Genomic DNA, 27,716 nt, shown 5'->3' on the forward strand with positions numbered 1-27,716 from the left:
ATTCGTTCGTAAATTAAATTTAAGAAAGATGACTTAAAGTGATGTGATATTTAAGTGATTTAAGTGTCAAATTGTAGATAAGATCAAGTCAATTATCCTGTAAGTAAAATTTAGTTAAATTAATGTAGAATTTAATGGAAATTAAGTCAATTAAAAAACTGCATAATTTTACAAATACTACTGCGATTACGTATTAAAATAGCATGCATTCTATGCTGTATTAATGCAAAAATTTATGATCTGAAATGGATCAATATTTCGTCAGAATCTTGCATCATCCTGTACCAAAAGTGACACAGAACATTTTTTCCGACTAAAAGTAAAATTCCTAATATTTATAAACAAAGGAATCCACGAGTGTGCGCGATAAATGATTAAGTAAATAGAATAGAAATATTCTTCATTAACACAACAGCTTAGAAACCAGTTGATGACCATGTGGTATTAATTAACTTAAACGCTCGAACAGAAAAGTGGTTTTCAGCTGAAAAACTGCCGGCAGAATGAATATGTTCATTTTATGACTTATCAAATCACCACGTGGATTCCTGTTCTCATTCTCTCATAATATTCTCATTCTCATTTATGTTGAGTATTAAATCAATCTACAACATAAGTGACAATGTGGTTTAAATACAATCATATACTTATATTAAAGTGAGAGAATTTTATGATAAAGCATTTTAGTCTCGTTTGTGCTTTCATCGTGATCGGACTAACCGGAAAAAGTTTGATAACTAGTGTAGTTAGGAATTTTTACACATTAGGTATTGCTTTTATCAAGATCCAGTGCGTATGGATTGGAATTTACATCCGTTGTTTTTTGAAAAGTTTGCAACTTTTTTGGCGGGAAAAATTTGAATCTTAGAAATACGTTATTATTTTGAATTTAAAAAGACCGTTAAAATTTAGCATTACTTAAGGTTCTTAAAGATCAGTTCCAGATTATTTTATGGACAAATTGAAGAATACTTCCTTTTTTAAAGTAATAGCCTTTTAAAAATCTAAATTTTCTATGAATTTCACATGAATCCATACTCACTGGATCTGATTAAACAGGTGCTTTCTCCGTACGGTTCCCAAAAAAAACTGATAATAATTGTTACGCAAAAAGTTATTGTAATGTGTACACAGTGATTAAATATACAAATTTTTATCTACATATCTGTAATTATGTGAAATTAAGCACCAAAAAATCAAATTATCATCCATAATAAGCACATTCTTTGAAAATTTCGAGTGTCGGACATTGATTTTGGACGAAAAAAACGTAGTGAACAGGAAATCTATAATTTAAAGTATCTTCGTTTTCGATTTCCATTGCCCCAGGGTTGTCACTTACCTAAATCGCCATGTGCCTATATATAATCTACATACATGCTTTATTGTGATAAATTATATTCTTATCAAATCTGAAAATTCATAATGATGCGTAATTTTGATCTTTTTATTCCACAAACTGATACATGATTTAGTGTATCTTCTCTATGCTAAAAGCCCTGACAGTAAACGTTATCATTCACATCGTTGTGTCTATTTCGTTGCATGTATAAAGCGCAATTTTTATTCTGACAACGATTATTACGTGTCTAGATTTATTATCAGAGCGGACAGGATGAATTTGGTGTTTTTTTGTTATTGTCGTAAACTTTTCGAACCAAAACGATTAAATTTTTGAGAATGCAAACAAGCTCGGTTTGGTTATCACATTACGGACTCTCACGATGGCTTGTTGTTTGTCTCGGGAGATTGTAGAGTTCATGATTCTTCTTAATATACTCTTATGACTTCAATATTTAAGAACCAGTCCCTAATTTGATTGGTTCAATAATATCAGGTATACAATTTAAGAAATATGCAGACAGAAGATGAAGGGATAGAGACGAGACAAGAGTTAATAATTGGATAGCTGAACATACAAAAATGTTTTTCGGAGCTAACCTTAAAATGTTTTTATAAGGACAGATAAACAGCTGATTTGAAACTATTTTGAATAACCAGAAATGACATTTCGAAAAGTTTAATGATATGCGTAATCAATATTCATTGTGATATGCTGGCATTGAATATTATTGATGATGTGCTAGACCGAAAATTTGCATGCTATCGTGAACTTGAGGATCTAGTTATAACAAAAGTTCAGATTATGACTATTTTTGGTGCAATCGGAAGATTCAATCTATAAAAAGCAATCAATTTATCGGCCGGCTTGCCGGTAAATGTATCAATTCACATACCTGTTGCTTCATTCAGTAGCTAATCCATAAATTACAGTCAAAATGAATAATAAATCAAATCAAGTTCAAGGAAAAATGTGCTAAAAATACATTTTACGTCGGCCTGAGAGACTCACTTTTTGTGCTTCCCATTTTTTTTCGAGCAGAAATTGGCTTAATTTCCATAATTGCAGAACATTGTGTACATTTTATTCACACCCAACATATCAAATCATCTGTTTTGATTTCATTCCATCAATCTTCTCTCTTTCCCCGTAGCTTTTTATTTCGTCAGCACCAAAAAAATACACAGTACTTGTTTTCATTCTCCTTCTGTAGACGTAAAGCTGTCTCTCTATGAGGAAGTGTGTAAAAAGTCAACGACAGCTGATGATTTTCATGAAGTGATAATTTCGTGCGCCTTATCAAAAATTATGTTTTTTATGTAAAAAGTCATTAGTGAAAATTTGTAAAACAACGTTTCGGAATGGTCGCTGAAGCCCATCAAGTAATTTTTTAAAACGTCAATTTTTATTTATAAAATTAAATAGATATATTGTGTAGTGTCAAGAGAGGCAAGAGTAGTAGTGTAGTGTGTGGCATGAAATGCTATTAACTTAAAAATTATATGCCAGGAAAAATCGATTAAAGCTATACAAAAAATTATTATTATTTGCTAAAGAAAAAATTGGATTGAAAAGAGAAGGCAAGAGAGGAATTACCATTATAATTTTTGATTTAAATTATTTATTTTGTACCAACATACATACATACATAAAAAATATAAATTAAAATCCAGAATAACATCATCATGGCAAAAGTATCAGCTTCAGATGAAATTTTACCACGTTCCGGTTTTTCCGGTTCTAAAGAAGCATCCGAAAGTAATGCAGACACGAAAGGAGTTCAAATGGAAAAACGAATATCACTTTTCGATGGTGTATCCATTATTGTTGGTGTGATTGTCGGGTCAGGAATTTTCGTCTCGCCAAAAGGCGTTCTTCTTTACTCGCAATCAATTGGATTGTCATTGATCGTATGGATTTTATCAGGAGTATTGAGCATGGTTGGAGCTCTTTGTTATGCTGAATTAGGTGAGTCTCATGCTATTTATAAATAAGAACATACAAAAAGATGATTTATGATTTTAAAATTGCGATAAACTCAGATACTCTTTTGTTATTCACTTTTCGTTCTTTATTCAGTCTTCTTCTTCCTATCCACATACTGAAAAATGTTCTCAAACATTAATTTATGTGCTCAGCTCATGAATAACTACAATACACGAATTGAGAATAAGAGATGAACTTTTCCTTTTTTATTATCAACGTCGTACGATAAACTCACGTTTTCTTCTTTGTAGCTAGACATACTTTCGAGTAGATTTTTTTTTATGGTCGGCTGATGATGTCTGAATTAGAATTAGCTATTAAAATCTTGTTTCTAGATCTTATACAGAACAGAACTAGAATTTATGGTTTGCTATAGTTGTTATGGCGCTTTGCCATGTTAAGCTAGTATATTGACCTATCTTGAAGGCTGAATAGGAAGAATCGCTCGAATTCGAATTAAAGCTTATTAAAGAGATTCCGTTTATGATTTAAATTTGATTCTATTCTATACTTGACACGAATATCTGATGAATGGCCATTATGCTCTATGGATCTAATTTTAGAGTTAGAACGTTGGAAATGCAGACAATATTAAATTAAGTAATTTCCATTCTCATCAGAATCAAACAGCCCGTTCTGAATTTTTACCTCTACCCCGGTATATACACTAGAAATGTGCTAATTGCATATTCAATCAACATGCCATAATATCGTTTGCACTTTTCGCCAAAATATTTACCATATCTATTTTTGACACTTTTATTAATTGTTCTGCAAATTGGGTAGTTCCACATTTATCAACCAGAACTTCAAATTGTGGTTTGACAATACCCCCAAAAATATTGTTCACCATGCAATTAATTATATTATTGATATATTCAGTTATCAAAAATATTTTGAATTTAATATGCAGCAGTATTTGTGCATACACGTGCTTGATGATTCAACAAAATTTGAAGCATAATGCAATTTAAAATTCAATGAAATAATTTTTCGGAATTAATGATAATGGAAAGTGTGAATGTCATCGAAAAATTCTATATAGCTTTTAAATGGGACACGAATTTGTGGATCTTCTTGGAAAGACCTTGCATTCCTTGAAAAGTAAGAAGATAATAAATAATAATACAGTGTGAATTATGATCAAATGAGGTGCTAAGTGGTTCAAACACGAGATAGAACTTGCTTTCTAATATATTGGAAATTCTTGTAAATTTGTGAAGCATACCGGCATAAAAAAAAGCCGGCTATATGTTAAAATGAGTAGGCTTTTCATAAATAAAGTGTCGCAAGCCGAATCCTGCTTTTTTGATTTTGCCACGTATACTTTCCAGTTCCATTCAAAATTTTGTTTTATGTTTGACGTCATATACGAATGATATCTTCAAAATTTATTCCCGAGCGATACAAATGGAGAGGGTAGATGCCACATGGCAACCTTTAGAATTTCACATGGAGGCGTCTTCTATTTGATGTTTGACAAAGCCTTAAAAAACTACGCAACCGAGCCTCCGTCATTTATGTCACTCGGGTTCAAATCATTCTGTTATCAAGTCACATCGTAGTACACCCAAAAACAAGTAATACATCCACAAAACACTATTCATTCGCAGAAATAATTTTCGAGCGGAAGTTTCTGTTTAAAACAACAAAAAATTCATTCTAGCTTAATTAATGAAAAAAATACAAATTACCCATAATTTACACCTACCTGCTGCATAGTCTTTGAATAATTGTGGATGGAAATCGAGATCAAGTTCAACATAACATGAATAATTTATGGTTTTACGACTGCATCATTTGCCGACATTCAATCATAACATAATACTTTTATGATACAAATTCATTGCAATGCGGTAATTCATCATAATACATTTCTACGTACGTAAATGCTACATATATTACGACATCTACGAAAAAAACGACATGCTTGCTTGCCTGCCTGCCCCACAATAATGTTTCCACTTCTTTTTCTATCGTTAACCTTGACTCGTAGCAAGTTAAAAGAGCGTAAAAGTTTTTAGATGCTGTTGCTGTTGTTGCTGCTGCTGAGAAAAAAATCATGTAATAAACCCGAGAAAGGTGAATGAAAGAAGATGCAGAAGAAAGAAGAAATAGAAAAAATCTAAAATAGGAATCGCCACGAGGTTAGTGTGCTTCGCTACCTTATTTATTTACGATATTATTTTATTTGCTCATTCATATCCAAAAATTTCCGTAAATACAAGACGAGACTATGCAAAAAAAAGCACAATGAAGAATTTACATCGTGCTTTGTTGTTGGAACTGAATTGAAATTACCAATGCATAAGATAATGATATATTACTGTGAATATCTACTTACATTATTTACAATTTAATAGGATTACATAATGCATTGCATGTGAATCTCATTTAGTTGCATTATTCAATGATTCAATTTTTTTTCCTTCTCTCTATACTCTTAATACTTACTTCTCATGAGATGAATCATTTTATTATTGCCAATTCAAGGAAGAGGAATGAAGCGGCTCATGCTGTAATTTCAACTTGTCACTGGAAGAATTTTGCAACTTTTTTTTTAGCTTGTAATGCATTTAATATGTCAGCAGGATAGTTTTTTGTACATTATAAAACTGTATGTTTGGTGTGGTTACTCGTTGAATGCTCATGTTGATGCTATGGAAGGTGGAATTGGAGATAGTTGATGTGAATTAAATTGGTTTGAGATAAATATTGAATTAATTTTCTCGTTTTTTTGATGTATGAGCTTTATAAGGAATGATGCTAATAAATCATAGGCCGGTTACGCGATCACACTTTCCTGACTTGCAACAGAAGCTTGATTACTACCTGTTTATAGCTGAATATGATTACAGAAATTTATCTACGATTACATTGGACCTGTTTATTTCAGAAATAGCCGGTTATAGACCTACCCATCCCTACCCTGAAAGTGGGATGGACTGCCATCCCACAGATGAAGTAATTTAGATCGGCTGTTAGACTATCCTTCAGCATACATATTGCGCCACATAGTTCGATCACCAGTGGAGTCAAACTTTATTTTCTCAAGTGTTCCAATGAGTTTCGATTTTTACAGTCTAATGATAGTCCTAATTATTTGCAATATTTAGTCGTTTGGCAAGCTCCTTGTCTTTCCAATAGCTTCAAGACGTTGAAACTTACTGCTAACAGTTGAGGATAATGAAGAGTTTGATACATAATACACCATTTAGCATCAAATACAGTACATAGTTCATCAATCCTAACCTCTTAATAGCTTGTCTCTTGCACCTTAATTTCACAAGTTATTTAGGTATAATTATTAAGATTCCCACGATCTCTACATGCTACTGTAAATAGATGTGTCACTAACTCTTTCACCATAAAATAATTATACTTTATAATGTTTATAAACCTAATTGACTGAAAATAGGAAAATTTTGACACATTTTTAAACAATGTGATGTTTATATGCAGTAGCAAAAAGCTCATGTCTTTAATTTCAATCATATCTTTTCTTTATTTTTTCTCACATTCGTATAACATTCGTAGAAATCTATTACTTATTTTCATTTCAAATTGTGTGTAAAAAAAATTGTCGCAATTTGATGCAATTTTATATCTTAATTCGTGCTTAACGGAATCACAGCAATTCCAAGGAGTTGAATCTCTATCTCTTGTATACACAAAATATACATAAAAGAATGACGAGTTTATTAGGCAAAATAACAAAAAAAAAAAAATGTTTCGCACAGCAAAATTTATGTCTGTGGCGCAATACGAAATAAAATTATAAAAATGTGTGTCATTTTTTTTGGTAGAACAATAAAAGCTTAAAGCTATTGGTTTTTATGCATGATGAAATGGAATGTGTTAACTTATGAGATGTTATTTATAAATTCATTTTATAATATCAACTATTTAATGATGATAGCTGTATTCACCGCCATATCCACTAAAGCTTGTGTATGAGTGTTGGTGTTCTGGGGCATGATGTTCTTGACCATGATGTTCTGGAGCATGGTGAGGTAATACTGGCTTAACTGGAACAGCTACTGGGACTGGCTTTTCTTGGACGACTGGGAATGGAACATGCTTCTCTGTGATCACTGGACGATCAATTGGAACCTGTTTATAGGAAGTAAAATAATTTTAAGCAACTTTGTCATACTTCGATTATATCCTGCACAACTTACATGAACTGGGTATGGGACTGGTTTTTCAACAGTGTATGGAACCTTCTTTACAACCTCAACTGGATGTGGAACTGGGTATGGGACATTGTATGGAACTTTCTTATCAACATTAACGATGTATGGTTTGTCAACTGGAACATGGACTGGGTAGTGGACTGGTTTTTCGACAATGTATGGTTCCTTCTTGATGACTTCTACTGGGTATGGTGCTGGAACATGGCTGTTTATTGGAGATGGATATGAATTTTATTAATTAAGGCTGTTATTTAACCTATGATGATTTAACAACTTACACTGGGTATGGACGGTCAACTGGGACTTTGACTTCATAAGGAACATGCTTAACAACTGGAACTGCACGTGGAACTTCTACTTCTCTGATGACCTATATTACAAAAGCATTCCAGTTATTGCACAAAGAATTTATAACTTTTTGAAAATATTTCTATTTACCTCATATGGAACTTTCTTTTCGTGAACAACTGGATATGGTACTTGGACATGGCTAAAGGAATTAGAGTTTCGTAATAATTACATAAATTAAGTATTGAGTTTCATGTAGGCATGTTAGATGCAATCATTGTTTCATTGCATGATACTTACACTGGGTATGGGACCTTCTTAATAGCTTGTCTCTTGCACCTTAATTTCACAAGTTATTTAGGTATAATTATTAAGATTCCCACGATCTCTACATGCTACTGTAAATAGATGTGTCACTAACTCTTTCACCATAAAATAATTATACTTTATAATGTTTATAAACCTAATTGACTGAAAATAGGAAAATTTTGACACATTTTTAAACAATGTGATGTTTATATGCAGTAGCAAAAAGCTCATGTCTTTAATTTCAATCATATCTTTTCTTTATTTTTTCTCACATTCGTATAACATTCGTAGAAATCTATTACTTATTTTCATTTCAAATTGTGTGTAAAAAAAATTGTCGCAATTTGATGCAATTTTATATCTTAATTCGTGCTTAACGGAATCACAGCAATTCCAAGGAGTTGAATCTCTATCTCTTGTATACACAAAATATACATAAAAGAATGACGAGTTTATTAGGCAAAATAACAAAAAAAAAAAAATGTTTCGCACAGCAAAATTTATGTCTGTGGCGCAATACGAAATAAAATTATAAAAATGTGTGTCATTTTTTTTGGTAGAACAATAAAAGCTTAAAGCTATTGGTTTTTATGCATGATGAAATGGAATGTGTTAACTTATGAGATGTTATTTATAAATTCATTTTATAATATCAACTATTTAATGATGATAGCTGTATTCACCGCCATATCCACTAAAGCTTGTGTATGAGTGTTGGTGTTCTGGGGCATGATGTTCTTGACCATGATGTTCTGGAGCATGGTGAGGTAATACTGGCTTAACTGGAACAGCTACTGGGACTGGCTTTTCTTGGACGACTGGGAATGGAACATGCTTCTCTGTGATCACTGGACGATCAATTGGAACCTGTTTATAGGAAGTAAAATAATTTTAAGCAACTTTGTCATACTTCGATTATATCCTGCACAACTTACATGAACTGGGTATGGGACTGGTTTTTCAACAGTGTATGGAACCTTCTTTACAACCTCAACTGGATGTGGAACTGGGTATGGGACATTGTATGGAACTTTCTTATCAACATTAACGATGTATGGTTTGTCAACTGGAACATGGACTGGGTAGTGGACTGGTTTTTCGACAATGTATGGTTCCTTCTTGATGACTTCTACTGGGTATGGTGCTGGAACATGGCTGTTTATTGGAGATGGATATGAATTTTATTAATTAAGGCTGTTATTTAACCTATGATGATTTAACAACTTACACTGGGTATGGACGGTCAACTGGGACTTTGACTTCATATGGAACATGCTTAACAACTGGAACTGCACGTGGAACTTCTACTTCTCTGATGACCTATATTACAAAAGCATTCCAGTTATTGCACAAAGAATTTATAACTTTTTGAAAATATTTCTATTTACCTCATATGGAACTTTCTTTTCGTGAACAACTGGATATGGTACTTGGACATGGCTAAAGGAATTAGAGTTTCGTAATAATTACATAAATTAAGTATTGAGTTTCATGTAGGCATGTTAGATGCAATCATTGTTTCATTGCATGATACTTACACTGGGTATGGGACCTTCTTGATGACTTCGTATGGTTGTGGAACGTATACTGTAAAGAGAGAATTGAAAATTTAATTCTGGATCTCAATATGAAGTTAGACATCCGAAATACAAAGCTATTATGCTTGACAAAATGCTTTCTGAGTGACAGTCTCATTATGCTGTCAATTTCATTCACAATAATGAGCCACAATGTCATTGAACTTTTATTCTACTTGTATTTTTGCATTTCGTCCTTCAAGCCTCATGCATATTCAAATGAGTTTGATGCTTTACACAAAACTAAAATCAATATTTACCTTTGACTGGATAAGGCTTCTCAACTGTTACTGGAATATGGACTGGAACTTTTTTCTCGACTGTTGATGAAATTAAAAGTGGAAATTACATATGTGCACAACTTTAAAACATTGAAAAAAAGTGTCGGAAAGACTAAACATCATTATTTAATTTGCAGCAATTACAACTAATTACAAATGATGTTTTGAAAGAAAACGAAAATTTTAGAATAAATTATCTCTTGACTCTTAATTACGTCTTTCCAAATCACTTGTTGTCGAAAGAGAAACTCACCTGGATATGGTGCAGGAACATGGCTTTTTTGAAGGATAGAGGTATTGAGATTAATTCACGGTCAGCAATTGCAAAATAACTAAATACTTACACTGGATATTTAACATATTCTTTTGTATGGACTGGAACGTGTTTGACAACTTCATAAGGCTGTGGAACTGGAACCTAATGAATTGAAATTATACAATTTCGCATAGTAAGAAGGAGAAAAAAATATTCTGCATTAGTAAAAAGATTCTCACGACCGTCACCGAAAGTTAATTTTGTTTTTTTCTCAAGATAACTGACCTTCACTGCTACTGGCACATGCTTTGTGTATTCAACTGGGACGTGTTTTGTCACCTAGCAATTTATATGATTGATTCGTGTTGTTGAAAAGTTAAGGAAATGAAAAAAGAAAAGAAGAAAGCATTTAGTTATGCGATCAATAATTTAATATTCTTAAACGCACTTCATAAGGTACTGGCACTCCTTTAACTACAGTTACTGTCTTTTGAATATCAGTCTTATGTCCTAAGTAAAATGGTTGACCATAGCCATGATGTTGTGGTGCTGAATGATATGCACCTCCATAATGTCCTGAATTTCCAATATAACCGAGATCAAGTCCGTTAATTCCATATCCGTATCCGAGATCAAGTAATCCACGTTTGTCTAATTTCTTTTCCAATGGTTCTGCTTTCTTTTCCTCCTTCTTTTCTTCAGCAAATGCTGATGACACCAACAAAAGTGTTAAGCACAACTGAAATTATTTTTTTAACATTATTATCTTCACTTTCAATTCTAAAGTCATCAGAACTGGATCTTAAAATAACTCGTATGAGTGACTTTAATATCCAGTTATGATGATTTTGAATCATTTTTCAAATTAATTTGTCAAAATTCACTAATCGTCCTTCTTATTTCATCACAATGTCTTTAGAATTTCAATTAATTTCTTCTTCAATTGCTATTCACTTCCTTTTCATGCATTTTAAGTCCATTTTAATATTTTTTTAAATTTTTTGATATTCAACTCACAAAGGCTTTCATCATTAAATTTCAAATTTATTTTTTTTATGAATTATTTTCAATTCCTTAATATTTTTTTTTTGCACCGAACAAAATATTGTATAATATATCCAGGTAACTTGTGTTTGGCTTGATTCCAGATTGTGAACTGAATGTCATGAAACACTTCACATTGGTCTTTTATACCGCCAAAAACCAAAACAAAGCAATACTAAATTCACTTTCATTTCAAAAGAGCAGAGCAAAGATTTTCTTAGAGTATAAACATACATGCGAATAAGTCAGAGAACCGTGAGCTTTTTTTTGCTGCAAAGCTGCAAGTTTTGAATTAGTTTTACTCATTTTCTTTATTTGTCGTTGTTGTAGCATACAAAATACACATGTAACCGTTATAATACTAACAAATAAAAACAGTAGTGCAAAAGTTCAGTCAAGTCAGAAGCTACAAGAGCAAGAGAGGAGGCAAAAAGTCTCACAATTATTAACAAGTATTATGATGTGAAATCATAAAGAAGAACAATAAGAAAAACAAGATCAGCATATTAATGGACAGCATTTTTGTTTGTTGGTTTTCATGCCTTAATAAGCAATTGCATTATATTTGTCTGTTTGACAGTTAATGTCGAATTCTTTGGATTCTCTCTGAAGGACGATTAAATTTCATCAAAATGAGACTGATGGTTTTTATTCACGTTTGACAAGTTGCGGTTGCACATTATGATCAGATATGATTCATTGACTAATTGAATAGTTGCACAGATTCTAATTATTAAGATGTCATCCATGTTTTGTGGTAGCTTATTCAGAGGAATGTGTAGAATTAATAAGTAATCTTGACCCAGAAGTTTAAGTCCCAAGGAGCTTAGTTTAGTCGATAAGCCATTGTTAGGTTAGACACAATTTAAGTAAATGAATGCGTGTAGAATCTTTACAAGGAGCCTCTTATAAAGGGGTTCTTTAAACTCCGGGTGACTTCCAAATGGAGCCTTGTCACCCATGTTTACAAATGGACTCAAAATTTATCGATAATAAATTGACTCTACTAATGTAAATTGAGACAATGATGTCTGTGTCTCAGACAGTTGTCGTTCAGTTTCTTGTCATTATTAACAAAACATAAAAGCGCCTAACATAGCAACAAACAATGCTGATTTATTTCCAACTTGACCATATTTTGTTCTTCAATTTGTACAGAGAATATAGCCTCCGTGAATAAAGACATAAAGTAAATGAATTTGAATATTAAAATTGAATTATTACTACATCACCTGCTATGAAGGGAATAAAGGTAGCATTTAAAAAAACCTTCAGACCTTTTGAAGAGATTTAATGTTAGATAACTTCTGTTTTCTATGAAAAGTCATAGCATCATTAATTAATGATTAAAAGTCGACCAAACCTATAAAATGAGAAATTTTTCACACATGAGATCATTAAAAATCATTTAATTCTATTTCGTCATAACAAATTGATTGATTTTTTATTACTTGTTGTTTACTGTCGCACATCATTTGTTGAATAGCATACAATACATAATAATCGTGAAGATGAAGTAATGTTTCTACACCTATAACATCCAACAGCTGCTTTTAATTAATAAATAAATGCAAGAATGTGATGAACAATGGATTCAAGTATAGTCTTTCCGGGCGCAGCAACAAAATTTCTCATTAGATGTTCATGCAATAAAAAGTGAGAAGATTTTAATTCCATTGAAAAAATGGTGCAATCTCATCTGCTTCTGCATTTCGCCTTCATCTCAATACAACCAATTAATTTGTGCAATTTTCAATTTCTAATATTTTTATTAATAATAATCTCTTGATACTTTTTTGATTACTTTTAATTGCTGCATACGGCCTTGCTCATTGAATGCCGAATATTCCATTCCGTACAAAAATATATTTATTTGAATAAGATATAAAAATTATTTTTAAAGCAACTAATTAGATATGGACATAAAAAATGTAAATAAAAACGGAGCAGCACAAGATACAAATGTAGTTCTGTTAATAGCCGGTAAATATAGAGCCGGATTAAAATCTGAACAAAAAATAATTAAGAATCTCTTTTGTGATAGATGATTTTGCATTTAAAAAAATTATTATTAGCATTGTATAAAAACATTAAGGAAGTAATATTGAACAACGAGAAGCATGATTGCTTAATATTGTACGGATATTGAATTTTTGCATTGTGTTGTATTCTTGAGAATTCTTGTACATTTTCTCTGATTCATGGTTTTTATGACTAAAAAGTTCTGGGAAGGATTTGATCGGATATTTAGGGCTATGCATCAAGGCAGATGCAAAACGTATTTTTCCTAGAATTGACACCAAGTCGATTCGATAATATATACTGGACTAGTTGTATAATAAATTCAAAGGATTACAAACTCCACCTTTCATGCAACATGAGGACATCAGAGCTATAAATACAATACGTCAAATTAATAACTTGTCCACTCGAGGGAATGGTTACAATATGTTCATTTCCCCACAGGAAGACTAGATAACATCAATATGTAGTTATAGACATTTTCTGACATATCCATATTCAACATATTCTGACAATTTGTCAATAATATTAATTCATCATCTGATAATCTCATCCGTCCTTACACAACAAATTAAATGCACATAGACAATATATTTATGTTCAGCAACAATGTTAAGCCACATAGAAACCTGACATAATTTTCATTTTCATTCCCGAGGCGAAAAACCGGAATCAACAAGTTATGATAAACATTTATGATATACATTTGTCATGTATTACATGCTCTCCTATGCTTTAAGCTTCCTTAATCTTATTGTTGTTTCCTTACGTCATGTTTCCTTCTCTACAGCTATAAACATTTACATTTATATATTTATTTAAAATCTATTTGCTTTACATAACTAATGATATGCTTCTTGCTTGCTCACTTGCCATTCAATATTCTCAATGAGAACGTGTCGATTTTAATAGAAATACAAATCACATCTAATATCAAGATAATATTGTGCCATTAATGATATGTTAGGTGTTTATAATAGTATAATAATTTTGTTTCTGTTACCATTCCATCTCATTCGTATCTTAAAGGCATGAAAATGCATACAGAACAAACATAATTGACAAATCTTTTGATCATTTGCAAAGGCAACAACGACAAGTCACGAGTAAATTGCATAAATTTATAAATGACTTTTCTAGTTGCTGGATTTTCAATTTTGAAGCTAATGCCGGTCGAAAAGTTCATAAGTAATAGAATCTTGAAGTATTCATATGAAGGAAGCTCTTTATGCTCTAAGCGTTGATTGAAATGCATTAATTTTGTATTACTGTGGCTCTAAATGGAATAATTGGGTAAATTATTTGTATTATTTGTAAATTAGTAAATTAATAGACAAAACCGGAGTGTTTTTAGGATAATTGTTTTGGTAAAATGAAGCTAAATGATTGGCCAGGGTTGTTGACTACGCTAGTCTTAAGCCACATCTGTCGGAAACATTCAAGAATTTTCTTGCAAAAAAATTGTCTGCAATTCTGCTGGTTCCAATTTGCAAATCTGTAGACTCAAAAGAATCAAACCAGAACACAACAAACCAATAAATTCCAAAAATCATTCGAACTATGGCACGACTGATTTGATGTCCTTACTACATTAGAGATTATGTCGATTTTCATGTCATGCCGCGCTGTCAAATAGATTGTTATAGATTGCACTTGAATAAAAGCCAAATTAATCAATCTATTGGATGTATGGAAAAAAAGGTTTAGAACGTGATGATTTTTCTAAAGTTCAAAGACAACGAAATAGCGATATAGAAAATGAAATGATCATGCACTTTTAAAAATTGATTGAGAAATGAGCATTTATCATCGATTTCAATTTCAATATCAAGAACGGCCTTAATGTAACCGTGAATAAAAGTGAAGTTCTTCTTAATTTAAAATCGAATAGGGTCGAATTAATTCCAACTGAAAGCTTTTGGAACTGAGCTGTATTGCATAATTGATTGTAATATAATTCAGTTGAAATTTGATCACCTTGCTTAGTGCTGATAGGATATGAGAAAAATCTCATTTCAGTTATTCCACAAACAACAAAAGATTTGTAACTTTGATACAATAAATTTAATTTTATGCTTAATAATGGATCCATTATCGACTATTATTTAATGATAATTAATTTACGTGTATGAATTAATAACAAATTGATTTATCGACGATTGCAATATTCAACACCAATTATAAGCAATTTTGTTTTTTGCAAAATGATCAAATAATTATGCACGAAATTGGGTCTGAAAAATACTCAAAAAAGTGATCATTTTGCATTCAACAGCAAAGATGATATGAATGAACATTTATGAGCATGCGAGCTTCTTCAGTATTTTCGCAACTCTTGAATGGAAACTCATGACTCCGTGTCATTCAATTATGTTTGTACAGCAACAACAAATTGAGATTTTTGTAATTTGTAAGAAAAAAAAATAACTTTAATATAATAATAGAGAAATAAAAATAATCAGTGCGTTTGTCGGCAGTGCTCATTACCTACCTCAACTATTTCATTACTTTACGAAATTCCCTTTTCATGATGTCTATATGTTGTTTAAAAAAATATATAACAAATTAGTTTTTATTATGTAATATGTTAGGGATGTATGGATAATTATGGATTGACTTCTTGGTGGATAATCACAAGTGATGTCCATTGACAGCAAAATAGCATACTGAGTTGCAATAAATTTTATTACTGTCATCGACTTCAATCACGGCCTCAAATGCATTTGATGCTATTCCTTTAACACGACTACATATCTACGTCTAATTGACTTTATTGTGTACAGCAATACTTTTTATTAAATCATTCGATGTCATTTATGAACGACCCGTAAGCTAAATACTTCACCTCTTTATTACTCCAGTTAAAGACCACGTTCAGCCTCTTAATGTAAAGTAATTTACAAAACTTGATCTGTAAAAATGCACTCATGGATGGTTTGAAAGCTGTCCTCGATTTGATGTAAGGTAGAATTAATAAAATTTTACTTTTATTGCTTGATGATGTCATAAGAGACTTTACCGAGTAGGGCATGAAAATGGTGAGAATTTATTGGGAATTCTAAGATTTTGAGCTTTTCAAATCATGATTTGTATAGTTCCTCATATATTACATTGTTTAATCTGCAATCTGTGATACCTTACCGTATCCAACACTAAAATAAATTATTTAGGCCATTAACTCCTCAAACTCAAAATTAATCCAAAAGGTTTTCATTACATGTTCCGCTCGGCATAAGTACGTACCTACTTATTGCACAATAATTATATTTTTTTGCATAAAAGTTGGAATTTTTGTAAGTAATACAATTTTCTATGTGCAGTTCATGTCATCATTATTTATTGTATTAATCACTCATTAACATCTTTCAATAACAATAATACAGTACCATAATAATGCGAGCGACAGTTTGATGAGCATAAATGCACATTGCAATTATTTAGCCACATGTAATTCCCATCAAAGATTTGTAGAAATACATTCGCGCATTAAATACACAAAGAGAAGCAAAAAAAAAAATGTAAAATTGAAGCATTATGCAAGAATAAAATGCAGCAGCGAAGCGTGAAGCTTGCAATTTTCAAAAGAAACCAAAAGTGAGAGAGTTAAAAAATGAGTTCAGTAAGATGAAATGGAAATTATTGATCCACACAGACTCTGTCGCAAGAATATTCTCATTTACCTAGCTTTTTAAAGGCATGCAGCTAAAGAATCCGGTATAATTAATGCCTTGGTTCGTTTGTGGAATGAATAAACATTATGGACGATTATTGGTAGCATTGAAAACGCATTTGCGAAGCGACTTGAGGAAGATTAGTGCACACTGAGCTGATTTTATTGCGAAAAGAGCTTGTTTTTTGAATATCAATTGGAACAATTGGACACGAAATTTTTGGCGATTAATTATGACCGTAAAATTAAATCTTGTTATTTTTCACCTCCTTTCGACATCTAAAAACAAAAATAATAAGCATCATAATTGCATCAACGTGATATTGCCTAATCATAAATATGCGAATTTCACTTCTTCAATTTCAACAACAAATACATTCATCTTAATGAGCATAACAATATTGTATAAAAATTGTATTAAATCATTACTTTATCGTTTTCGATTCGACAATAAATGCAAACAGTTTTGCACGTTATGAAGGAAAAAAAAAAATAAATAACATAAACAACAGTAGCTCAGTCATGCAGATGACCAACAAACATATTTCTCACATCAATCGAGATGAAGGAAACGAAGAAATGGAATTATAATAGCAGTGCAGGTCAGCAACATTTTGTTTTAAAAGAGAGTAAAACAAAATTGCGGAACAAAGCTTCTTGGGAGGTGGCTATGGCGCATTATTGAGATCGGTTAGTGATATTGTGTCTTGCAGTCATAATTGAGTCTCTGTTTAGTATAGAGCATACAAGTTACATTGCGATAAAAAGTCGAGTAGCTGTGCATTAGGACGAGTTTGGGCTTCTAAGCATGCTAGTGCTATTCTACTTGGTGACATTTGGGGTCTCTACTTAGGCACTCGACTGTCTATCAAATTACCTAATTATCCCTGGACAAACTGTCCTAAACATTCATCTCATCCACAAAAATCACGCTCATATAATAAACTAATTTTTGGCATGTCTCAGGAGAAAAAAAAATCAGACAATGCCACAAAGTTTATGTCACAATTTATCATTCCGCTAAACAGCCGACATAAAGTGTCGTGCGATCGACCTTCAACTGATTCTACTTCACTCATCGTCGATGGTCAATTATACGACTGCTTGTCGTTTTTTAATGGAACCTTTTTGTTACGATTTTTTTCCCATACAACGGTTAATGTCAGACGGCTTAGAACAATACCAATGCTACATTTTAATGTTAAAGAAACTGCAACGACGTAAATTAAAAATTGTAAAATGTTAAATATGCTGGAAAAAATGTAAAATAAGAAGACAATTAGCTGTGTTTGTTTAACATAAAATTACTTCCATAGACTAACTTGTTTAATTGAATTGAGACAAAATTATAGATGAATATTAATTAAATTAACCGTGACTATACAGCCTTGTGACTGTTTTCCGATAAATCCAATAATAATTGAAATTGTATAGTAATTTAATATAAAAATTACCGACACATAGGAGCTAGACATTTACATCTGTTAAGAGCACTTTATTTAATGTCTTCATATTAGCATTGTCACACATTATGACTGACTTGAATTGGCTGATTAAATGCGTCACGCTATGCGTTTTGATGCATTAAACAATGTTAATTTGCATTTTATGAATCATTAAATGCTTATGCATTAAAGAGTTTATTAGACATCATGAAAAGCTTTACGATTTTGGTTGAAATTTCGTTAGTTTTGCTTTTACTTCTTATCATTTGAACAGGTCATAAAAATGAATGATTTAGGGTTCGGTCAAGAATCACTTGCATTTTTTATCTGCTCTCGAGCTTTTTGGATATTTTTGAGAGTTTAAGTACCAAAAGGATAGAAGCTTAGCATTTTCTACAGAAACCTCGATTCTAACAATAGTTCTGATATTTGTGTAACTAAGAACTTAAATCACTCCCAGTGAACAATGTCTTAAACTGTTTTAAATCAACCTTAATGCGAAAATTAAATCCCGGAATCATCAGCTCTATTGTCATCTTGCAATTAATTTAATTTATAGCGATAGAAATTGTCTTTTTTAGCATCAAAAGAACCAAAAGGCTTCAAAGACAAAGAATCGCGATTAGAATTTGCCAACAGAATGAATAATCTTCGCAACATTATGTGGACAAGAACAAATAAAAAGTAAAAATCTCTCACGTGCTTGAACAATGTCAATTCCTTAAGTTTTATTTCATGCACAATTTATTATTCAGATCTGGTTTTCATGCCGACATTAAAAATCGTTTAAGAAAATTTCCAACCTCTAAATGGCTTGGTTGTAGCTCATCTGTCAATTCATTGGAATGTGAACTAATTTAGCGAGCTATGTAAATAGCAACAAGAAATACTATGCTTGTGGTTTGACTAGGGGGATGGCTGAAGTATGGAATGTATTGATTTGATACTTATTTATAGAATGCAGTGAGCTAAAATAGATTGAATGAGTATGATCAAGTGATTGAGTAATTAGTTACTATCAACTTGATAGTTTGAAGACATACCAATTGCTATTTTAGCTACATGCTGTAGAACTAGGTCACAACTAAACACATAATAACTATATTAGTCTGTTATAATAAAATAACATGTCTAAACTCATTTTTTCTCAGCCAATTTCCCCCAAGCTTATCCAAACACAGCAACAACCTATTATTTAATAACATCGGAAATAAAGCTCGTAATTTGATTCACTGTTCATACAAAATAATTGATTTATTTTCTTCATTGTACCGATTGATTTTCAAGTTCAATAGAAATTTAATACACAGATTAATTTTAAAAAAGTGACGTAAATCCCGGCATTTATGCCGATACCAATATTAAACAAAAGAGGTGAAAATTGCATAAACTGCTTTTTTAATGAAAAACAAATGAAAGAGAAATGTTGAATGCAGCAAAATATGCAATACATTCCGAGATGATGCAGTTATGTGACGTAAGCATTGCAAACCCGTCTTGAACTTCCAGGCATATCATATTTCATATGGAATTTCATCAGATATGAAAGTGACGGGGTGTGATGAAATTTGAATGTTTCGAGTATGACCTCTCAAACAATCAGCGACTAGATTATGAGGAACACCCACAACCCTAAAAACTACCAAGATATAAAATTTAATCAATTTTATGCTGGCTCACAAAAAGCAGAATAATTCCAATAAGGAAACTATTATCTTTCATAAAAAAATGAATACAATAACAATATTTTTTGCATCATCATGGGAAACTTCCAATTTCGTATATGTGGACAGAATACATATCTCCCTAATTTTCGTAATGTTCAGCAACTATGCTATTATCGAATTAAGCGCTAAATTAATTAATTAACAAAACGTGCCGATAATCATTTACAAACAAGAAATCAAAGCTTCGCAACTCTTTAAAGCCACACTTTTCACTTTCATTCAGTCAGATATTCAGTCGCGCGTTTAATGATCTCATCATTGCGATTATTACGGACGGTGTGTGCAAGTTAATGAATGTATGTCAGACATACAGTCAGTCAGATGAGTCTGATCAATATCTCTAGGCGAGGAGATGTAGCCGATTTGCAATGTAACAGCATATTTAGAAAATTGGATGTAATCAAGCTGGTTGTATTTTTTTTTGCAATATGTAGGGACATGTGAACTTAGTAACCGGTGACTTGAAATGCTGGCTGTTAATTCATTCATGCAAGATGACTGATTTTTGACTGCTAATATTTCTTGGAAGTAAGTAATTCAAGGCACACCCCAAGGACGATACACATCCGGTAAATTTCAAGCTTCAAATCATTCTCAGACCCCTATTCTCAGACATAGAAATGAGAAAGAGAAGAGAGCAAGGTAAACAATTCCGTGGACAATTGTTTTACTTCTTGGTTTGTTTGCTATTAAAAAATCACACGCGATTCTCTTTCGCTTCATTCTTTTATTGTAGATTAATGTAATAATAGTACGAAAAAAAATATGATTTACAAATGTTTTTACATTCATTGTTCTCATTTGACGATGCAACTGCTTTTGTGCTGGATTGTTTTATGTTTTAAAAAAATATGGAATAGAAACGATCTCATAATTTTGTAATTAAGACTGTGTCTTTTAGACATGAAAATGTTTATTTGTTAGAATTACTTAATTTTTTCGATGGAGAAGCTCACGTATGTAGGTTGGTAACAGGGGCTAAATTGGTACATTCTTGGGGTTCTAAGCGACAATGAATTAGAGCCGGGTGTAACATAAACGATGGTTGTCGGCGATAGAGCTGGTTTTGGGTGACATCTGAGAGAAGTCATGGATCACAATTGATCTGTACGGCCAGCAAAGTAAGTAAGTAATTAACCCGCATACCTGACTGTCTGTCTAGGTCAGTACTCAAGTCTAGGTCAGATCAATGACAGTACTATGCTTTGCGACACAAAAGGTGGTCAAAAATTAGGCTATGACAACCAAAAAATCATTTATTGGATCGTACTCCAAGAAGTTGAGGATCTCTGGACTAAGAAGTTCCAAATAACTTCACCTCTAATTCCCATCCACTAAATACACTTCTGACTAATAGAATGTGAAAGCTATTGATCAAATTTAATTAAATTTAAGTCTTAAAGTTCAGTTGCTAATGAATTTCAATCGGCGACATTTTGCATAGAATTCTCATAAGCAATCAAACACGATTTTCTCTTTCAGAAATTTCGCAAGACTGCAACTCATTGAAAAGAAGAAGAGAAGTAAGCATTAGTGAGTTTGTTTACGAAATAATGGATTGCCAATTAATTCTGCTTTTTCGTGTGCAAAAAATACTTTTGTTGCTGCCATTGAATCTCATTTTTATAAATAACATAATGAATTTCATACCAAACAAAGCATAATTCAAGGACAAACTAGTTGAATCTTTCGGAAATTTTAAACGAAATATTTTTAAACAGTAGCACTAACTCTTGACAGCTTCACGTAAAAACATTATTAACTTTTTCAATTGATCCTATTGTGGATATGCAAGCTAATTTAATTACTTTATTAGAGGTGGAGAGAATCAGAATAGGAATTATGTCGACTTTAATAGATTTATGGGAATAACTTCAAGTGTTGGAGGTTGGAAAGGGGAGGTACTCGACTTCACTTAAGGCTCGATCTCTTAATAAGTACTGAGAGTGCTGTCGATTTGTTAAGGATTTGCACATTACTCCCGAGCGGTATAAATGAAATGAAAGAGTTCAAGCAGCCTAACGGAGGTAACTTCCATTTGATGTTAATTAAACAAGTTTAGTGGTCCATTTGTCCCTCGGGACTCATGCCATAAATACGTTAATAAGTTAGGGGTCACATATGTGTATCGAATATTGTAATTAAGTCTAATGAGCTCATGTCGATATAATACAACTAATAACAACTTATGCTTAACCTCAGACCACCCATATATTTTAAAGAAATCACTTGATTTATTTTTAATACTCAGGTGTCATAAAACCAGAAAATTACCAATTTTACTCGCTTTTATTGGACTTGTTAGCCTCTCTTATTGATTTATTTTGACCCTACCTAATTCTTCAGATAATAAAATTATGTACACTAGGTGGGAAGATATTGCAGATACCTTGAAAATTACTCAGAATGTAGTCAAATTTTCACAAAGAAATAAAGCAATTTCCACATCGATCTAAGTTGAGGCTATCGATGCGATGTAAAAAAAAAGAGTGAAAATCATTTACACTTGAAATTATTTTCATTGGACTCAACGACTAGTGTAAAAAGAAATAAATAAAAATTATGACAAAAGAGGTAATGAATTATAGTCAAATTTTAAAATTCTTGCGTAATTTCATGTTTAATGCCTTGATGTGCAAAAATGTTTCATTATAAAATATGATTTCTAGTCGCTAACGTGCGACTAGTTTTGGAGATTTATTCACTCACGAATTAGCTTTGAATTTGCGGCGAATATCAAGTTCTGTGAATGCTCACAAATTCACTTGAATTAAATTGAATAATCTTAAATTGAGATTACAATAGCCAGCAATTTTGACAACTTTTCAATGATTTGTAGGTTTTTTCATCTATCTCTCTCTCACTCACTCACTTAACAGCGATGATGATACATTTCGAATTTATACAGCATATAATTTTTATTACAAACTTAATCCATAACGACATACTGTTGATATGTGTGCATACATATAATATAATTTATTTGAAATTGTGATAATCATGTCAGGCATGCAACTTAGTCTATACATTCACACTATGGAATTAAAGCGGGTAACATCAAAGACTGTAATATGTAAAAAATATTACTTTGCGACATATGTACGATGAATCTATGATTGAATTCATTTGATGAATTATGATTGGATTTTAATCAATTTTTTGATTTCTGTTGTAATGAATTTTGATGTCTCAATTGGATATGACTTCCAAATCAGATGCAGTGTTGGTGTTATGGGGGTTTGGTTGAGTTTAAATTATTGAAGGGTCAATGTACATTACTTGATAGATTTCAGTGTGCTTGATTTATACAGTTGTGTTAAGATTAGGTTTGGAGCTAGTAAGACATCAATTGAAGCTTGTCTTACTAGATTGTCATGACGTATAAGGTACATGAGACCAGATTCTCGAGTATACCATGCAACACAAGATCCGATTTCTAGTATAATACTAAGATATGTCTAGTTGAACTAGGTCCAGTTTATCTAGCTTGAATTGCAATGCTTGACATGTATACCAAGAACCACCCTCTAACCATCATTCTCCTACCAAATGATTACATAAACATTGTGGGTAGTCAACATCATTTACAATTCATTGATTTTCGATTAACTTAAAGAGTATCTGAGTCACATAATGAATAAATTTTCCAACTATCTTGTTGCTTCTTGCATCAAACATATTATGACTAATTTGAATATCAGCTTAGCAACATCAAGTTGATCATCATGAATTAGATTTTGCAATGACTTTATGGATCTTTGACCTGAATGAATACTAATTGGTAATTTTTATTTCTAATTTTTAGGAACAATGATTCCACTTAGCGGTGGCGATTATGCTTATATTAAGCATGGTAAGTTCAATTGTATAACATTTTACACTTCTGTGAGCGCGAAATTTTTAATGATGCATGGACAATTTTGATGACCGTATGTGACGAAACTGCTTTGTCTTATGAACTAATTTGATCTCATTTATATCTGATTTTACAGCATTTGGACCACTCCCAGCATTTTTGTACCTTTGGGTAGCACTTTTAATTCTAGTTCCAACAGGAAATGCCATAACTGCCTTAACATTTGCACAATATTTATTGAAACCAAATTGGCCTGCCTGTGATCCACCATATGAAGCCATAACACTTGTGGCATGTTTAGTAACATTCATTCTTACAGCAATCAATTGCTACAATGTAAAATGGGTAACAAGCGTCACCGATATATTTACAGGCACAAAAGTATTTGCATTACTTGTAATTTTTGCTGCCGGTGCATGGCATTTGTTCACTGGACATACAGATTTGTTGAAAACGCCATTTGAAAATTCAACGTCGTCGCCGGGACGTATTGCATTAGCATTTTACAGTGGTCTATTCAGCTATTCAGGGTGGAATTATTTAAATTTTGTCACAGAAGAATTGAAGAATCCATACAAGTAAGTTAATTAGCAGCAAGTAACGAGATAATTGGACGAAACTAATTTTCCTTCCTTCATGATTCTTTAACGTAGAAATTTACCAAAAGCAATTTGCATCAGTATTCCAGCAGTAACAATAATATACGTAATCACAAATGTGGCATATTTCGCAGTTCTTTCCGTTAATGAAATTCAATCATCATTAGCTGTTGCTGTAACATTTGGTGATAAAATGCTTCCAGCATTTCTTGCATGGACAATGCCATTTTTTGTTGCATGCTCAACATTTGGATCACTTAATGGTGCCATTTTTGCAAGTAGTCGATTATTCTTTGTCGGAGCTAGAAATGGACACTTACCAGCCGCTATTTCACTCATAAATGTTAAATGCCTTACACCAATTCCATCAATAATGTTCATGGTAAAATTATTATTGACATAAAGTTCAGACCTATGTGCAACCTAACTTATATCTCTTATTATGTTTACAGTGCCTCATAACAATATTGCTCTTATTTATACCCGACGTTTATGCGCTCATAAATTATGTTAGCTTTGTGGAAGCTCTCTTCATTCTGATGTCAATTTCAGGCCTTTTATATTTGCGTGTTAAGCAACCAAACGCAAAACGACCAATTAAAGTCAATTTAATATTCCCAATTATCTTCATGCTCACATGTAGTTTTCTTGTGATTGCATCAATCTTCCAAAGTCCTGTGGAAGTTGGTGTTGGAGTTTTAGTTATTTTATCAGGTAAGGCATTTGTTGGAGATTGATTTATGCTGCTTTGTGTGAGTTGACAGACCATTCATCTTTATGCCGACCTGATGTCGATCGTAGTTCCAGTTCCTGGTTCATTGATTGTACAGTTACCAAAATAGGCCCTAAAACATCCCAAAATCCACAATAATCCTTTAAATTAGAATTGCAAAGCTAAGCTTACTCTCCCATGAAATTATCAACAAAGCAAGCCTATAAAGACAATCGAGACAATCTTAATTTGACCATGTAAATGTCAGAATTATGGCAATATCTTGATTCCATAATATGAATGACTTGCGGTCACTAGTGCAAATCAAAAGCCAAAGTTTGCACACAAAGCAGATATTTAGTCTCCAATTTAAATTGCAAAATACATAAACTAATGTTATGATTTATATTTGTAGGTATTCCCGTGTATTATGTCACAATTCATCGACCTATTGGATGGCTAACACGACTCTCGATGCGATTTAATGTATTCTGCTCTAAATTATTTTTCTGTATACCAAATCAGGAAAAGGAAGATTAATAGTCAATTGTCCAAAATCTCAATGATATTTTTTTGTATTGTTCGCAGTGCCTCAGCATAGAACTTTTTTATGTTGAAGCATTAAATAGAACAAAAAAACATTAAAATCTTAAGCTTACAAAGTATGTATACAAATCTTTATAAAAAAAACAACATAATTTTAATTAAAATATATTGGGAATCTGTAGCTAGATATTTGAAAATTTTTGCATAACAATTATGCTAAATCCATTTATGCTTTCGCTTTAAGCATGTTTTTTCTACATAATTCTATAAATAAATCAAAGTTTACAATAGAACACTAAGAGTGATATGAAAAATTTTATAAGAATGTTTGCTACAAGCATATATGAAACTTTTAATGATAATAATAATAATAATAGTGATTCAATAATCTCATAAAGCTCAGAATTAAAGGAATAAATAACAAAAGAAAGCTCTCATGAAATGATTTTTGAGGTTATGTCTATCTTGAAAATCATGAATTGATATTTTTAGTTTCCCATAAATAATGATAGTTGGTGAGTTGTTGAAGTTTGATGCTAGATGCTGATCATGTATTCAAATTACGGTTCTTCTGAAACTGAAGGCCTGCAGTCTTGGACGAATTGTAAGAGACAGTCGAAAACTGCAGGCCAGCCCATCTAAAATTCAAGAAATGCAGGCCTGTGGTTCTTAGTCGAATCTTAGCTACAATATAAATCAATTTGGATATTCTCCTGAACATTGCCAAGAACACTTTTCATCGGGCTAGGTACCCGTTCGGCAAACCTTGGAAAATTGCCACCACGACGACGAGGCAGCAGTATTCTTTAAACCAAATGGCAGCGGCCACCTCGTTGCTGTGGTGGCAACATTTCAACATGTGCCGATCGAGTCTATTTTCTAACTCACATCTAAAGATGCTCAATGCTCATAGTTACTATTTAAGATAGGAGATGGACAACTTAGTTGACAATGTTTGTTACTTGCGACCCAAATAGTTCAGCCCTTTCTGATTTACCAGCAAAATAGCCCATTATAGTACCTCAATAACCATAGATGACATTAATGCAGTTCAATTTAAAACCCATTTACAATTAGCACCAACACTCATCGCAAACCGCACCAACGCCGCTTTTAATTCAATTATTAACATTCAAGTCAGCATGTTCATACATGACAAAATCCATAAAACGTGATCAGTAACTAGTTCAAGCTTTCAACTCTCAGTTAGAAAATAGCATCATTTAAGTTCATTGTAAAAAGACCACAGGATACTTATTAATTATGAAAATAACCTTTTTTCACAAGTCAATTTTTGAAATATCCAACTGCTTGGATTGTGCCAAGAAAATTCTTCCATGAATTGAAAATTTTAATGCTGAAAAATTTTGCGTTCCCTGCTACTGATTCAATTGTGTAAAAAAAAAATCGAATTTAGTTATTTTTGGTAAGTCTTTAAAGTAAAAAATTATGTGTATCTCTTAGAATATTCCTGCATATCTTATACTGATGTAGCTCTTTCAGAATACCTTTTACCTGTCAATTCAGAATTTTGTACAATTTATTTGTGTTTTTTTATTGTTCATAAAATAAATAATTATAATATTAATTACTATATGAATATGGCTGTTTTGCATTTATTGGAGCTTGAAGTCTACTTGGCACGACTCGAGTAAAATTGGTTTTTTTTTCGTAAGGACTTCAATAGACTTCGAGCTCTTTCCTTGGACCAAAGTCTTATTCGTCGTTGATAGTTTTAGTTCGGCTCTTCTATTAGGTGTCTTAGCTTATGATTAAGGATGGCGTTGGCTTTCTAGGTCAACGAGTTTTTTTAATAACCATAGCATTGTTAGATTCTGCTCTACTATGTGACTTGGATTG

General features: G+C 32.1%; 2 protein-coding genes across 5 annotated transcripts; one reads left to right on the forward strand and one right to left on the reverse strand.

Annotated features, from left to right (window-relative positions):
• Window positions 1–27,378, forward strand: mnd (L-type amino acid transporter minidiscs). Of its 4 annotated transcripts, none has more exons than XM_070635177.1 (8): window positions 1–99; window positions 2,496–2,724; window positions 3,016–3,310; window positions 23,949–23,996; window positions 24,136–24,577; window positions 24,653–24,980; window positions 25,051–25,312; window positions 25,726–27,378. In XM_070635177.1, the coding sequence occupies exons 2-8, from the start codon at window positions 2,704–2,706 to the stop codon at window positions 25,848–25,850; spliced, it is 1,521 nt and encodes a 506-aa protein (XP_070491278.1). In that variant the 5' UTR covers window positions 1–99; window positions 2,496–2,703; the 3' UTR covers window positions 25,851–27,378. The 4 variants fall into 4 exon arrangements, with proteins under 4 accessions (XP_070491278.1, XP_070491280.1, XP_070491277.1 ...); XM_070635179.1 differs by having other exon boundaries at window positions 82–99; window positions 2,556–2,724; XM_070635176.1 differs by lacking the exon at window positions 1–99 and adding an exon at window positions 699–767.
• Window positions 6,809–11,405, reverse strand: LOC139086394 (titin-like). Its single transcript, XM_070634838.1, has 18 exons — window positions 11,253–11,405; window positions 10,684–10,974; window positions 10,521–10,574; window positions 10,324–10,397; window positions 10,233–10,255; window positions 9,959–10,018; window positions 9,660–9,708; window positions 9,510–9,561; window positions 9,350–9,441; window positions 9,057–9,276; window positions 8,796–8,988; window positions 8,394–8,416; window positions 8,276–8,283; window positions 8,113–8,151; window positions 7,963–8,014; window positions 7,803–7,894; window positions 7,510–7,729; window positions 6,809–7,441 (listed from the first exon to the last, which is right to left on the reverse strand). The coding sequence occupies exons 1-18, from the start codon at window positions 11,265–11,267 to the stop codon at window positions 7,235–7,237; spliced, it is 1,764 nt and encodes a 587-aa protein (XP_070490939.1). The 5' UTR covers window positions 11,268–11,405; the 3' UTR covers window positions 6,809–7,234.
• Window positions 27,379–27,716: the final 338 nt, after the last annotated feature.

The sequence above is a fragment of the Chironomus tepperi genome, unplaced genomic scaffold (assembly GCF_022539635.2).
Source record: "Chironomus tepperi strain 1889 unplaced genomic scaffold, CSIRO-AGI_Ctep_v1 contig_85, whole genome shotgun sequence".
NCBI classification, from domain to species: Eukaryota; Metazoa; Arthropoda; class Insecta; order Diptera; family Chironomidae; genus Chironomus; species Chironomus tepperi.

Coding starts and splice junctions, on each gene's coding strand:
- LOC139086394 (XM_070634838.1), bottom strand. Junction 10,398..10,520: donor ATGTGCCAGTAGCAGTGAAG/GTCAGTTATCTT, acceptor TCAATTCATTAG/GTTCCAGTTCCACAGCCTTA. Junction 9,277..9,349: donor GTTGACCGTCCATACCCAGT/GTAAGTTGTTAA, acceptor TCCAATAAACAG/CCATGTTCCAGCACCATACC.
- mnd (XM_070635177.1), top strand. CDS start 2,704: ATGGTCGCTGAAGCCCATCAA. Junction 23,997..24,135: donor TTATGCTTATATTAAGCATG/GTAAGTTCAATT, acceptor CTGATTTTACAG/CATTTGGACCACTCCCAGCA. Junction 24,981..25,050: donor TTCCATCAATAATGTTCATG/GTAAAATTATTA, acceptor TTATGTTTACAG/TGCCTCATAACAATATTGCT.